General features: G+C 45.9%; 1 protein-coding gene across 1 annotated transcript in view; it reads left to right on the forward strand.

The window, feature by feature from the left end:
• The window catches only part of LOC142564629 (uncharacterized), a 52,927-nt gene that overhangs the window by 2,354 nt on the left and 35,491 nt on the right, over nt 1-15,082 (forward strand). The window contains exon 2 of the mRNA XM_075675698.1: nt 2,557-2,714. Coding sequence (XP_075531813.1) covers nt 2,557-2,714 — 158 coding nt within the window. The remainder of the gene's footprint in view (nt 1-2,556; nt 2,715-15,082) is intronic.

A 15,082-nucleotide genomic window follows, 5' to 3' on the forward strand; every position in this document is an offset into this window, starting at 1 on the left:
CCCTGTTTATGCAGTGTTACTTGCACGAGCCAGGTTGCAAAATGGGGCGCTCGTCCTACGCGAAATCGAATACAGGCGCTTAACGAACGAGCACCCCTTACGAAACCTCCCACTCTGAAGAGGATTGTGGCTTGTTCGTCATGCGTAAGAATTCCAATGAGTAATCGCGATATGCTGCCCTCACGTCGGTAGGAGCGTCAACGGCATCAATACTGACAGCCGTTCCTGAGAAGTAGTCAGCTTGAGTTATGGCGGTAGTAAATATTTCTCCAAAGACGTGTTCACCGTCCGCACGTGATAAGGACCCTTTAATAATTCTACAATGGATCGAGTAACCAGTATACTTTTCTTCAAAATTGTAGTGGAGTAACGCCTGATTAGCCGATGACAGCTATGCGAAGGGCAAAGCGTGGAAGTCACCGAAACAAATGCCGCAGTCTGAGCCGGCAAAACGATAATATGGGAAACAGAAAATTCTCCCTGCCTGTCCACGTCAGAAACTTGGTGTTTTCATGTTATCACGTAACTTCGAAGAGAAATTTCACCAGCCTCACAATCTACATTGTCCAAAATTTACCTAGAAAGTCAATTGCAGGGAGGATGTGAGTAGTGTGTCCGCAACGATAAATTCACTTGGAAAATCTTGCCCACCAGCACTCATAGCAGAGCGAACATCAACTGGCCGCAAACTCCACGAAATGTAGTTCATCAGTGCCACACGAACGTAACCTTGTGTACAAGATGACTTTTAAACAACCACTCATTAATGAAAGTGTAGCACCAGTATCCACTACGACAACTGCATTTCAACCATCAACAAAGACCCACACTGTTTTTCAGTATGGTGGCAAGCGGAAGACAATGTCACCGTCACGCCGCCTGACATCGTCGGTCGCACCAGCTAGTTTTCTAGCTGGAATGGCGGTGAAAGCGAGTGATGGTGGGGCGATGGAGAGCATCGCCGGTCCGAGGTAGAGTAAGACTGCGGTCGCAAGCTGGAGACTCACGCAGCGATACACGTTCACGCAAATGTCGTCGAAGAACCACTGTCTTGGCCTCCATAGTGACAATCAAGGATGGCCAAAACGTGCTGCTGCTGTGGACGACAATACATGGCGATAAGTCCGCGGATTCTTCAGCTAAAGCAAATGGGTGGCTCGCGGTACACCAGTTAATCATAAAATGGGGTCTGAGGCTTGCTGTATCGGGGAGAAAGACGTTTGGGTAGCCTAGCCTGACGGCGGTCGTCAGTGCGCGAAGGATGCCGAAAGCCCTTTCTGTTGACGCGGTCACGTTAATCATGCAAGGGCCAATTATAACTGTTAGTTTGCAGTTGTCAAAGTACCGGCTGTGCAGGACAACGTACATCAAGTCTGTATTGGTGATACTCCCGTCCGGTGTCTGTTCCCCCACGTTGTGCTTTTAAGTGCGCCAATTCTTCTATAACCAGTTGCCGTACAAAGAACACGATGTAGTGATAGGTTTAGATGTCCACGATTGCCTCCTTGGTCACGTTGTCAAGTACACATTGGCAATACTCGTCGCGTCTTCAGCGCCTCGAAAGCACGGCAGCGACGCCTTAAATCAGACGGAATTCTCAGAACTTCTACTGATCTAAGAAAACTCTAGACATCTTCAGAGATGTGCTTCAGCAGATGTCTGACCATATCTTCATCTGACATAAACGTGCGTAGAACTCTGCACACTTTCAATACTCCTTCAATGTAAATTGTGCATGTTTCTCCGGGCAAATGTGCTCTTCGCGAAAGCATATGCTCAGGATTCCTTCGTTTTGACAGCGAGTCCCTGAAGAAGCCCTTGATTTCCTCAACGAACCGTTTTAATGGTTTCATCGTGCTCTGGCTGCTGTCGAAACACAGAAGTGCGGTTCCGGTGAGAAAGAAAACGACATTAGCAAGTCGCGCCATTGAGTTACACCCGTTATTACCACTTACCCTTTGATTATACTTAGCCAATCGTGGACATCTTCATCAGCTTTGATGGAAAACGTACCTGATGCCTTCTGATGGATCCAGCAGATTACTTGCCTTGTGCGCTCACTGTCATCTTGCATGCTTGTGTCATGGCTGCCGCCAGTGGCTGACGGTTCGCTCACATGCATCTCTTCAGGCGTTAGTCCATCCAAGCACCGGTTTCCTCACCCGTTGCGGAGAAGGGGGTCCAGAGAGATTATCCAGCACCTCCACCAACATTGTTACCGAGGATATGGCTTTATTTGCAAGATAATCGAGGGGGCGTAGAAATGAGATCGGAGGCAGTCAGGCATTTTCTACACAGCGCGCAGTTCTTCAATCTCCTTCGCCACTAACACGCAGCGCAACGATATAAAGAAGTTGAAATTTTAATGCCTGTGATAAGACAACAAAATAGGCTTGGTTTTGCCCAAAGGGAATGTTTGCGCAGTTCCAAGGGCGGATCATTACGTATGTCGCATTTGTATAGGTTCGAGTCTGGGATTCACAGTAGTTCCGGCTGCTTCATAACAAAGATAAATGTACTACTGCTCTAATACAAAGGTCTGTTTTTTCACCCTAGTTCTACCGACCTGGAATAACAACTTATGTGGTCAAGAGAACTTACACAGTGCAATTTAATAGCAAGGAGATGACGTGCATTTACAACAAAGTGGATGGTGTACTTGGAAACGTCATAAATTTTGAACAAGGGTACACAAATGGTAGTTATCAAGTTCGGTGAGTATATTAGACCACAAATAATTTATATATTATTAGTTATGCTTTACGATGTAGCTTATGTTGTGCAGCTCCTATCTAGATACTTGGAAGCGGAGAAATTGCTTTTCTTGGCAATCACGGCAGCGATTTTGATAAGGTGTATTTTATTTAAAGGAATAGTTTACAATGAGTAGTCACACTTCGGCGCAGATGTTTTATTAACAAAATAATATAAATTATAAAAATTGCTGCTATTACGTATTACTGCTGTTCGCAATTATTAACAAGCGCTCTGCCTGTACTCATTTTATCAGCTGTCCGTAGTTAATGAGCGCTTTACCTGCCTCAAAATGTAGCCATACCAATTACTTCGAATACAAACCCTGGCCCATTACCGCGTTTTTGAGTACAAATACTTCATAAGATAACAATATTGCAATTTCAGAAACTGCATCTATAATTGGATTTAAGGCGGACAAATTGTTGAGATACAGTATCACCACCATCACATATGGAAATGCTCGCAGTATCACCGCTTCGTCCGGTGTCGCACGCCTTCCATGCTTGCGTACCGCACCAGTCTCGATAACAGTGACACAAAAAAAAAAATTCAACGGCGACGTACTTCTTCTTCCGTAGATTAACGTGAAAATATTGTGGCCACCACGCGATGCTCAGAGAATATGCCCCCGAGCAAAGTCTTAGCTCCGCCTCCCACCAAAGGACCAGGGACTAGTTCCCATCAAAGGTCGCGGGTTCGAGTGCTTTAAATAGCGTTGCCTTAAATAAATCGCCATAATTAACTTTATCTTAATTATCTGTGCCTACATAACTTCGCCTTCACACCGAAAGTCATGGGTTTGGCTTTCGCCAAACGTAGTGGGCTAGAGTGCCTTAATACTGTCTTACTTACCTGTACATTAGGCACATTCGTCTTATCACCAAAGGTCGTGGGTTGAACACCCACAGAAGGTCGACTGTTGGTAGCCTTAATTAACACCAAAGGTCATGGGTTGGGCGTGCGACCAGAGGTTGAGGGCAGCCTTTTGATGCCATCGTGTGGTCACGCCGCCAACGCCGGATTATCCGCCTCATGAGTGATTCAATGCTTTCGCGTTAAAAAAGCATACGCCTTCATTACGCCCTATGAAAGTGGATGTACAGCCGAGGTGTTGACGACGTTAGACGAGCACCACTGGCGTCATACAAGCACCACCATCCCAACTGACCTTAGACAACCTCAACCTGATGCAGCATATGGTCGCAGCACAAGTTATGCAGCATATGCAACAGGCAAATCCCCACGCATGAAGGACAAATACAATGTGTGTACACGTACTTCGCGTGCGCACGCAGGCGCGCAGAAGTGCAGCATACATCCTCATTCTCCTAGGCCCTCTTCCAACCGCAAATGCCTTACTGAACCAACTGATGTTTTGATTTTCCCAAAGTAAAATGCTTCGAGAAATTCGTAAGGCGCAACTTGCACACAAGCTACAGGCACGTTAGCTGCGGTTTGTAATTCAAATATACGAGAAAACAATTCCGTTACGCGGAAACTCGAAGACAAAGCCATCTTCCAGCTGCCGTTTGAGGTCGGTCTGAGTGGCCGCAGCCGCTAGGTGGCGGTACTCTTTTCGGATGAGCAAAAGCCGGCTCAAGATCCCGACCAGGTAGAGGCTAACAGATTTCCTATAAAAATAGGTTGCCTACCCCGGTAGCGCAGTCCTCACAATGCGAATCGCTGAATGAAACTTTCTCCGAGCCATAGCTGCGCCTGCCGGTTTTCTTGTAGCACACTTTGCGCTCGTTTTTTGCAACGAAAATCATAAATCCGCATACGACTCCATTTTAGCACTTGCGGCATTGTAATCAAACATTGGTTACTTGGATAAGGAACATATCGCACCACCATGGGCGACCAGGAAAAAGCCCTCGTCACTTTTCAAGAGCAGGTGTGAAAACTCCAGCAGCAGCTACGAGACCGTTAACAATTCGATCCTGAACCAACAGCAGCAGCTTGTACCAGATCAGAGCGGCTCGATGGTTGCAATTCTACGCATCGTCAGCCCGGACGTGTCGTCGTGAAGTTTCCACCATACTAAGGCGGGCTCAGGTGAAGCGTAAGTGGAGGCCCTGTTCTCCCGCACACGGATCACCCAGAACCAGACGTGCTAGGATTATCTCGTAGCCCAACTGAACACACGATGTGCCACCGAGCTACGGTATATCCTCGCCAGCACACTAGTCACTGAACGTGTACCCGTACCTCAAGGCAGAACTAAGCCGTCGTATGTCCCCTACGAAAAACAACAAGGTACATCAATTACTCAAGTCCGATAAACTCGCCGACCACAAGCCGTCGCAGTTCCTTCGACACATGCGCGCCCCCTCGCCGGCAACACAAAGGCTCTTTACGAGCAATAAAACAGCGCTAAACAACAGGACCAAGAGATGGACACAGACAACAGCGCTGATTAACAACCAAGTGTCTTTATTCTTTCAGTCAGCATATGTATACTCTGCCGCTATCTCAAAGCACAGGATTAGCAGAATTCAGCATGCGCGGGGGAGAAAAATGCAAATAATGCGATAGGATGGCAATCTCCTTCGGAAGGAGAGAAATAGAGGGAAGGCTTAAACATGCTTCGCAGCTAACATGAATGTGGAAAGCTTCCGAAAAAAGACATGCGCGGTCATCGTGGTATTTTGATAGGTAGGTCACATGTTTAAAAGACGGCTTGCAGCCGCATTCATTGCAATGCAGTGATAAGTGACTATCTCTAGCTCGTTTTTCAACTTTGGTTTAGTGTTCGCGCATACGGTCATTGGTGCACCGCCCCTTTGGCCGATATAAAAACGCTTGCATAAAAGAGGAATCTTATAAAACATAGTCACAACAGTCACCAACAAACCTCTGTATGTGCTGCTTTTTACAATTTTTTTGTTGTTGTTGTAAAGGTTCTTTGCCTACATACTGCTGTAGAATCTAGGTCTGCAGTGACTACCACTCTACGTCTAGGCCATTTTCCAAGCTCAGTACACACTACCACGAGAACAACTAGCACAGATTGCCGATGCGATTTTTCAGGCATTTCTGCCAGCACTGTCACCCATCGTTGAGGCCGTCAGCGTGCTGCCAAACACGACTGAGCTAGCTCGCGGCATCGGTGATGTCACTCGACAAATCCGCTCCATCCAACAGCGTCTAGACAAATGCTAGCAGTCTTGTTATGGTGACCAATCTCAAAGATGCCAGCGCGAACCCGACTCGTAACAGTATGGTGACGCCTACAGCTCCTACTACAATCGACGCGTCTGAGACAGCCCGCAAATGTCAAACGGCATGTTCTGCTGGACGTCAGGGAAACATTCGCCGCAGTTCGGAAGCACGGCCGCAAGTTGCCAAACTGCAAGTCATCGTATATCTGTCGTCGAAAGAATAACAAGGTAATGGTTAGTCGTCGATTCCAGCTCAAACGTTTGATGTTATCCATGAGCCCACCTAGACAATCTCCGTGCATCTACGACTTTAGAACGCAGTGCCGCGAACAGCTCAACCGTCCCGACCTACGGCTCAATTCCTCTGCCGATCCAAATCAAAAAGCTACGCTGTCGTTTTCGTGCGCATTTTGTCATTGCTGAGGTCCCATAGCAAAACATCCGCGTTGAGACCACGGCTACCGGCTTTTCTTCGCCATGCCAGTCTGCCGAGTGTTAAGGTACACGCCTGCGAAAAACTGCTTTAGGACCACACTCTTGTGCTTGGCTGCTAAGCATGAAGCCGCGGCATCAAATCCCGGCCACGGCAGCCACTTATGGACGGCGGCGATATGCAAAAACCACCGTGTACTTCGATTTAGGTGCAGGTTAAAGAACCCCATAGGGTCAAAATTTCCGGAGTCGCTCACTACGGCGTGCCTCATAATGAAATCGTGGTTCAAATCAAATGCGCGCATGTAAAACGTCATTATCTGTGTTTTTACCACACTTTGCTTGCCACATATCCCGACTTCATACTTAGTAGCGGGCTTCCACAGTAGGGGCCCACACAGTATTTTCCACCTCACCCGGAACACTCCGGGTTCTATTGTTTCCTTACGCGCCTATCGTCTAACTCCAAAGTGCCTGCGCATCACCCAGGCTGAGATAAAATATTTGCCCCAGGAACAAAGTGCCCAATCTTCCGACGGACCATGGGTTTCACCAATTCACTGGTACTAAGGACCACCGACTGGCGAACCGTGGTGGTTATCATGCCTTCAAAACCAGCAATTTTCCCGACAGGCACCCCTTCCATCACGTACAGGAGTTTGGCCTGGGTAAAGTCAAAAGAAAATACAATATACTGATGGGTGACTTCAATACCAACGTAGGCAAGAAGCAGGCTGGAGACAAAGCAGTGGGGGAATATGGCATAGACACTAGGAATAGCAGGGTAGAGTTATTAGTAGAGTTTGCGGAACAGAATACTATGCGGATAATGAATACCTTCTTCCGCAAGCGGGATAGCCGGAAGTGGACCTGGAGGAGCCCGAACTGCGAGACTAAAAATGAAATAGACTTCATACTCTGCGCTAACCTGGCATTATACAAGATGCGGACGTGCTCAGCAAGGTGCGCTGCAGTGATTATAGGATGGTAAGAACTCGAATTAGCCTTGACCTGAGGAGGGAACGGAAGAAACTGGTACGTAAGAAGCCGATCAATGAGTTAGCGGTAAGAGGCAAAATCGAGGAATTCCAGATCAAGCTACAGAACAGGTATTCGGCTTTAACTCAGGAAGAGGACCTTAGTGTTGAAGCAATGAACGACAATGTTGTGGGCATCATTAAGGAGTGTGTAACAGAAGTCGGGGGTAACTCCGTTAGACAGGATAGCAGTAAGCTATCGCAGGAGACGAAAGATGTGATCAAGAAACGTCAGTGTATGCAAGCCTCTAACCCTACAGCTAGAATAGAACTGGCAGAACTTTCCAAGTTGATCAACAAGCGCAAGACAGCTCACATAACGAAGTATAATATGGATAGAATTCAACATGCTCTCAGGAACAGAGGAAGCCTAAAAGCAGTGAAGAAGAAACTAGGAATTGGCAAGAATCAGATGTATGCGTTAAGAGATAAAGGCGGCAATATCATTAATAATATGGATGAGATAGGTCATGTGCCTGAGGAGTCCTATAGAGATTCATACAGTAGAAGTGGCACCCACGACGAGAACGGAAGAAAAAATAGTCTAGTGGAATTCGAAATCCCACAGGCAACACCGGAAGAAGTAAAGAAAGCCTTGGGAGCTATGCAAAGGGGGAATGCTGCTGCGGAGGATCAGATAACAGCAGATCTGTTGAAGGATGGTGGGCAGATTGTTCTAGAGAAACTGGCCACCCTGTATAGGCAATGCCTCATGACTACGAGCGTACCGGGATCTTGGAAAAACGCTAACATAATCCTAATCCATAAGAAAGGGGACGCCAAAGACTTGAAAAATTGTGGACTGATCAGCTTACTGTCCGTTGCCTACAAAGTATTTACTAAGGTTATTGCAAATAGAATCAGGAACGCCTTAGACTTCCTTCAACCAAAGGACCAGGCACGATTCCGTAAAGGCTACTCAACAATAGACCATATTCACACTATCAATCAGGTGATAGAAAAATGTGCGGAATATAACCAACCCTTATATGTAGCTTTCATTGATTACGAGAAAGCTTTTGATTCAGTCGAAACCTCAGCAATCATGGAGGCATTGCGGAATCAGGGTGTAGACGAGCCGTATCTAAAATTACTGAAAGATATCTATAGCGGCTCCACAGCCAGCGTAGTCCTCCATAAAGAAAGCAACAAAATCCTAATAAAGAACGGCGTCAGGCAGCGAGATACGATCTCTCCAATGTTATTCACAGCGTGTTTACAGGAGGTATTCGGAGATCTGGATTGGGAAGAATTGGGGATAAGAGTTAATAGAGAATACCTTACTAACTTGCGATTCGCTGATGACATTGCCTTGCTTAGTAACTCAGGGGACCACTGCAATGCATGCTCATTGACCAGGAGAGGCAAAGCGGAACGGTTGGTCTAAAAATTAATCTACAGAAAACTAAAGTAATGTTTAACAGTCTCGGAAGAGAACATCAGTTTACGATAGGCAGTGAGGCACTGGAAGTGGTAAGGGAATACATCTACTTAGGACAGGTGGTGACTGCGGATCCGGATCATGAGACTGAAATAATCAGAAGAATAAGGATAGGCTGGGGTGCGTTTGGTAGGTATTCTGAGATCATGAACAGCAGGCTGCGATTATCCCTCAAGAGAAATGTTTATAACAGCTGTGTCTTACCAGTACTCACGTACGGGGAAGAAACCTGGAGGCTTATGAAAAGGGTTCTACTTAAATTGAGGACGGCGCAAGGAGCCATGAAAAGAAGAATGAGAGGTGTAACGTTAAGGGACAAGAGTAGACAGGGTGAGGGAACAAACGCGAGTTAATGACATCTTAGTTGAAATCAAGAAAAAGAAATGGGCATGGGCAGGACACGTAATGAGGAGTGAAGATAACATTAAGAGTTACGGAATGGATTACAAGGGAAGGGAAGCGTGGCAGAAGGCGGCAGAAAGTTAGGTGGGTGGATGAGATTAAGAAGTTTGCAGGGACAACATGGCCACAATTAGTACATGACCGGGGTAGTTGGAGAGGTATGGGAGAGGCCTTTGCCCTGCAGTGGGCGTAACCAGGCTGATGATAATGATGATGATGATACATGGCTGCCACGTCTTCTCCGCGTTTGATATAATCAAGGCCCGCAAGAACGTTCCTGCCAGACCCTATGTTCCGGTAATGTTTAACAAGCTTAACAACTTCAGTCATTCCATATGTTTGGTCATCCGAGACCGCTACGTTTGTCATTTGATGCTTCATGACTGCCGTACCGGGGCTCGCACCTAACGTGCCAAAATTGCCTGGCACGTCATTCCGCCACTCGGAGCAGTTCTTGACTTTCAAAAGATTTCCAGCAGGTCAGCCTAGGTATTATTGGACTCTCTCCACCCGCCTTAGAGTATTTCCGTCTCTGCGATCGATCCCTCCAGTTGATGGCCTGAAGTATGGCAGTTTCAGAGCATCACCGCAGAAGGCGTCACATCACCTTCAGCTGTGTCGGCATCTGTCATGTGGCCACAACCAACTAAGGACAGCAATTTCAATCTCATCTCTTCAGGATCCTCGGGCCCGCCATACGTTTTGTGCTGGTTAACACCACGAGTTCCCACCCTTGCGCCAACGAGATGGTCGGACGCTTTCACCAACAACCCAGAGTAGCCATCATGTGCCCTCCCTACTCAGCCTGGCTCGAAGCTCTCGCAGCCGTAAATATAGATCGTACTACATCCAAACTCATCTTGCAAGTGACGCCTGCAGAGCTCGTCTACTGGGTACCACTGTGCCTTGCCGTACAGTTTCGCTCGGCACCGCCTGACGTGACCACCTCGGATTCCCTCAATTTCATGGCTCTGCTCTGATGCACCATGACCACCATCTATGCGCCACGAGCGCACCATTCCAAGTCAACGTCATTTGTCTTCAAGGAGCTCGCAACACGTACGCTGGCTTTTCTCCGTAATGACAGCATCCATGCTTCTTTACAGCCGCCTTACACCGGACCCTGCTGTGCTATTCCTCGCAACGACAAAGTTTCCCATGCGCATCAAAGTGAAATGCATCTACATTTCCGTCAACCAATTGAATCTTGCATACATAATCTACAACGAGCAGCAGACACCCCGCGCGCCATAGGGACTTGACGAACTCTCCTGACCTACACCACCGTTATGAAAGTCGGTTACAATTCAACACTGAGATCTCTTAACTCCGAAGGTGCGTGATGTGGCGATACACTGTCGCCACAACTTCACGTGGAGGCACTTCCACTGTCAACACCTAGTGTGTATGTGAAGGCACAGCTACTACGCCTGCACACTGCGTCGGCTCGGATGACAGCAACAAATATAAACATGCTGCTTGCCTCGGGAACGCACTGCTTGCATTATGAATAACTGCACCACACTTGCTCCTTGCCGTACATTTGGCTTCCGCTTTCCTTCAACAATGTTCGAACCAACGCTACGTGGAAGGACAGTAGAAGGGCCCCAGACTCTATTGAGTATCGTGCTACCTGGCCCGACCTTAATCAATTCAACTGGGCAAGCTCGGAACTCAGCCAGCCGATTATTACGTCAATGATTTTCTGCCACTGCACTTCACTGAGGAAACTTCGGGACAAGTAGCACGTTGCCACGAAACGCTGTGAAGACCTGTTGTCTACGTGGTGTTGTGCTAACGGATAAGGCGTTTGCTATTTCGGAAAAGCCATCCTCTGTGTTTCGTTTCGCAACTTCGCTACTCCACAAACGTATCGCACTGTACACCACTGTCAAATATTTACACCTATTTCTTGAGTATGACTTGGGAGGAAACTCGTAGACCCTAAAACTCGTGTAAGCTGAAAACTACTTCATCAAATGTGTCCCATTAACATGCTTCAATAGGGGCACTTTGCAAAACTGATGTCTGATTTTTAATGCGATAAGCAATTTTAAGATAATTCACGCACTTTCCAGAATTAATTTCCACATTTCCACGGATTGTTCCAACAATAACGTAAGAAGTAATATTGCAGGTGTTGAGTACTTTTCGGATCTGTTTGTGCAAGTGGTACTTCGTAATATTTTCTCAAATCGTCACAAAATAATACAAACTAAACCTAAAACACTAAGAAAAACATGCCTTTATCAGTTACCGCGTATATATACAAACTATGGTAAAAAGTGTCGAGAATATTACGTTCCTTTTTATTTTAACCAGTTGCCGAAAGAAATAATTCAGCAGAATTCCCAAAAAGAAGCCAAACAACAATTTAAATCATGATTACTTCATTATCAAAATACTTGACAGGTATTGTGTGCTTATGTTTTTTAAACAGTTCCTATCATTAAGTGCACTATTGTCTTGTAAACAAAGAGATTGTGATCTTCTTTCGATATGTATTTCTTTACCTTTCCCCAAGGAAATAGAGCGGAATTTTGTTTTTCAAATTAGTTTTTTTCTCACTATACTAACACAGTAAAATATTCCTGTTCAGTGTTCTCTTCAAGCTGTTGCGATATCTGACATATACGTCGTACTTCATTTGCTAGCAGCGAGCTAGCACCTCATGTCTGCCGTGACCCGCCCACAAGCGACTTGCGCTTATGCGGGCACGATATGTGTAATAAGAAGTGAGCTGCTGAAATAAAGATGTATTGATGTATGTATGTATTTAAAGGTTTTTCTTTTATGCCAAGTTGGGTAACTCGGTGTGCGTGACTGGTTATTTCCTGCGTAGCTATGTGCCACAACTTCTAAACAACGGAGTATATGCCACTGGGTGGGTGCCTCTCTTCAATAAACTCATTTGACGCCAACTTAGGTCAATCTAACTAGAATGCGCGCGAGTTCTCGTTGGCTGTCGGCGACTATGTCGCCTTCTCGCTTGCTTCCTAGCATGCTTCCCAGTATGCCACTTTATAGTACCACTTCATAAATGCCACTGGTTATTATTGCCGAGAGCTTTTATAATTCCTAGTATGCCAATTTATAGTACCACTTTATAAGCGCCGCTGGTTATTATTGCAGAAAGAATTTAATGGCTCATGAGACGGAGAATCCAGCGTTTGCACCGTGACCACACGATGGCACAGAAAGGTTACGAAACCTTGATCTTTGATCACATTCGAACCCACGACCTTTCATACAAGTTGCCACAAAGTTAATCAAAGCATAATGAATTATTACAGAATTATTAGGGCACTCGACTCCACAGCGTTTGGTGGGAGTCAAGCCAATGACTTTTTTAACTTAAGGGGAAGTTATTAAAGAAGCTAAAGTTAATGAATGGTGCCTTGGCTCTTGGCGGGCTGTGTTGACTGCTCGGTTGACATGGCCCTACCTAAAGGTAGAGGGTCATGTCAAAGGTACGGGTCAACACACCTTGGGGTCTTGGACGGAGCAGAGCGAAGGGACGTCAGGCTCAAACAAAAACTAGACTTATTACGACTGCGTCATAAGGTGGCTGAAGCGCCGTCCAACCCAAGCGCTAGCGCACGTAGCGCCAGCCTGCGCGCCTCCGCTGCTGCGACAATGGCGCTGCCTTGGGCGAAATGCAGCCGCTACACGTTCATCGAAGAGTGGCACACATTTACTTGCACATACCCAAGGACCGAAATTTTCATCAAGGTGCTTTATTGAAGATCCCCACAGACCGAGAGACACATGCATAGTACTCCAAGTTGCTGTCAAAGTGTTTCGTCGAACAGCGGTGAATACCGAAGTCTCGCATCTGCAGTGACCTAGTGCCTTAGGTGGCCGGGAGAACGGTTAGATACATTACAAAGATACATACATAAATGCATACATACATACATACATACATACATACATACATACATACATACATACATACATACATACATACACACACATACATACTTACATACATACATACATACATACATACATACATACATACATACATACATACATACATACATACATACATACATACATACATACATACATACATACATACATACATGCGTGCGTGCGTGCGTGCGTGCGTACGTACATACATACATACGTACATACATATATACATATCCCCCTGGAAAGTTCGTGCAGTACTCTAAGAAAGCCAACGCATTAAAAAAGTGTGGAAGAGGTGCCCTGTTGACGCATGTTATGTTTCTCAACGTTCGCGCGCACCCGCGTGCCATTCACTTTGGAGGCCACGCGCAGGCTAGGAGGCGGCGGCGCTGGATGGCGCCTAGTGTTCTTGGGAAAGCACGAAAGAGGAATCCCGCTGCAACGTACGCCTCATAAATAATTCGTTTTGATGGTGGCAGTACGTTGGGTCCCTATGTTGATTCAGTGCTAAACACAATACCCTCGATAGTCATCGTTAAATGAGTTCCCGCGACTTCTTTTCACAATGCTGGGGTTTCCTTCAGAACACAGAAAAATCTAATTACGTATGAAGTAAAAAGTTCATAAATCCGATTTAGATCTCTTATATGACACTCTGCAGCATGCTCATTGCAAATTTTGCTCTGTCACCCACCCAAACTTATTATGACTTTAAGCATTATATAGATACAGTGTTCCTTGCTCCAAGTAATAGGCGATAACACACATGTCACCGCTTCGTCATAGGGTGCTTGGGCATATATCTAATCATGTGAAAAGTTTCCTACTACACTCTGAAAAAATTGGACTAAAATGCTTGAGGCGACCTATATTACGTAAAATCTTGAGTGATGCAACGAGATAAGCGAGAACTAGTGTTAAATATTAAATTTTCACTCGTAGACCTTCCTCCATCAGGAGTTGAAAGAAAACGTGTCTTCGGCAACAATACAAGGTTTAATGTTATTGATGGTTCATGTCTTTCGAGCTTTGAACACTTTGTATATCAATTAGGTTTTTTTTTTAAATTGTCAGTCGTACGCCAGCTCATCAGTAAGAATGCAAAGGAAGTGACAAGAGGCGCAGTACTTGTTTATTAGAGTGACAGATGCACTTAGAAAGAAAATGCTGATGACAGAACAGATGAAGAAGTTTAAAAGAACTTCTCGTCGGGCGAGTTGGCGCATGTCTATCTTAGAAAGAGTTGCGCGTATACAAGTGCGAACAAAGTAAACAAACCAAGGAGACGGCAAGAGCTCAAACTAACAACTGCTTTTATTCGTGTCAAAGCTGCATATATAGGCAGTGCACGAACTTGTAAAAAAAGAAGTGGAGGAGGAGGATGAGCAGGAAAACGAGGAGGAGGAGGGGTGGTGGTAAAGCAAGCCGGCCTCATTTCAACAAAAGCTGCGCAGAAAATTATTTTCCGCATAATGCAAGGTAAACAGAAATGTCGCTTACGCAGTCATTGCCTTTTTATAAAGCTTAGGTGTAAAGCTTCTCAACGCTTACTGGCTCTTTTGTTCTTGGTCCTGGCTGGAATTTTAATGTTGTTCAACAGCGGTTTAAATCATTTTTATGCAATGCAATGAGCGGACAAGTGTGCTCCTTCTCTTTTCCGAATTCACAACGCATGCTCCCCCGCGCGTTCATTCACACAACACCCTGTTTCGCCCACATAAACTCGTCAACATTTGAGTGGGATTTGATATACCGCGTCCATGGCACATTTCGCGAAAATTTCGGCCGGCTTTATTCCGCAACCACTTCGTCGGGCTTCATCTCCGCTGATCCTCGAGCATAACTCATCGAGCCTATTCGCAGCAGAAAATAATCACAAAAATGCCGTGCCTTTTTGCCGCTTTTTATGTTGCGGGCCACTTTCTGCATATATG

The sequence above is a fragment of the Dermacentor variabilis genome, chromosome 11 (assembly GCF_050947875.1).
Source record: "Dermacentor variabilis isolate Ectoservices chromosome 11, ASM5094787v1, whole genome shotgun sequence".
Lineage (NCBI taxonomy): Eukaryota > Metazoa > Arthropoda > Arachnida > Ixodida > Ixodidae > Dermacentor > Dermacentor variabilis.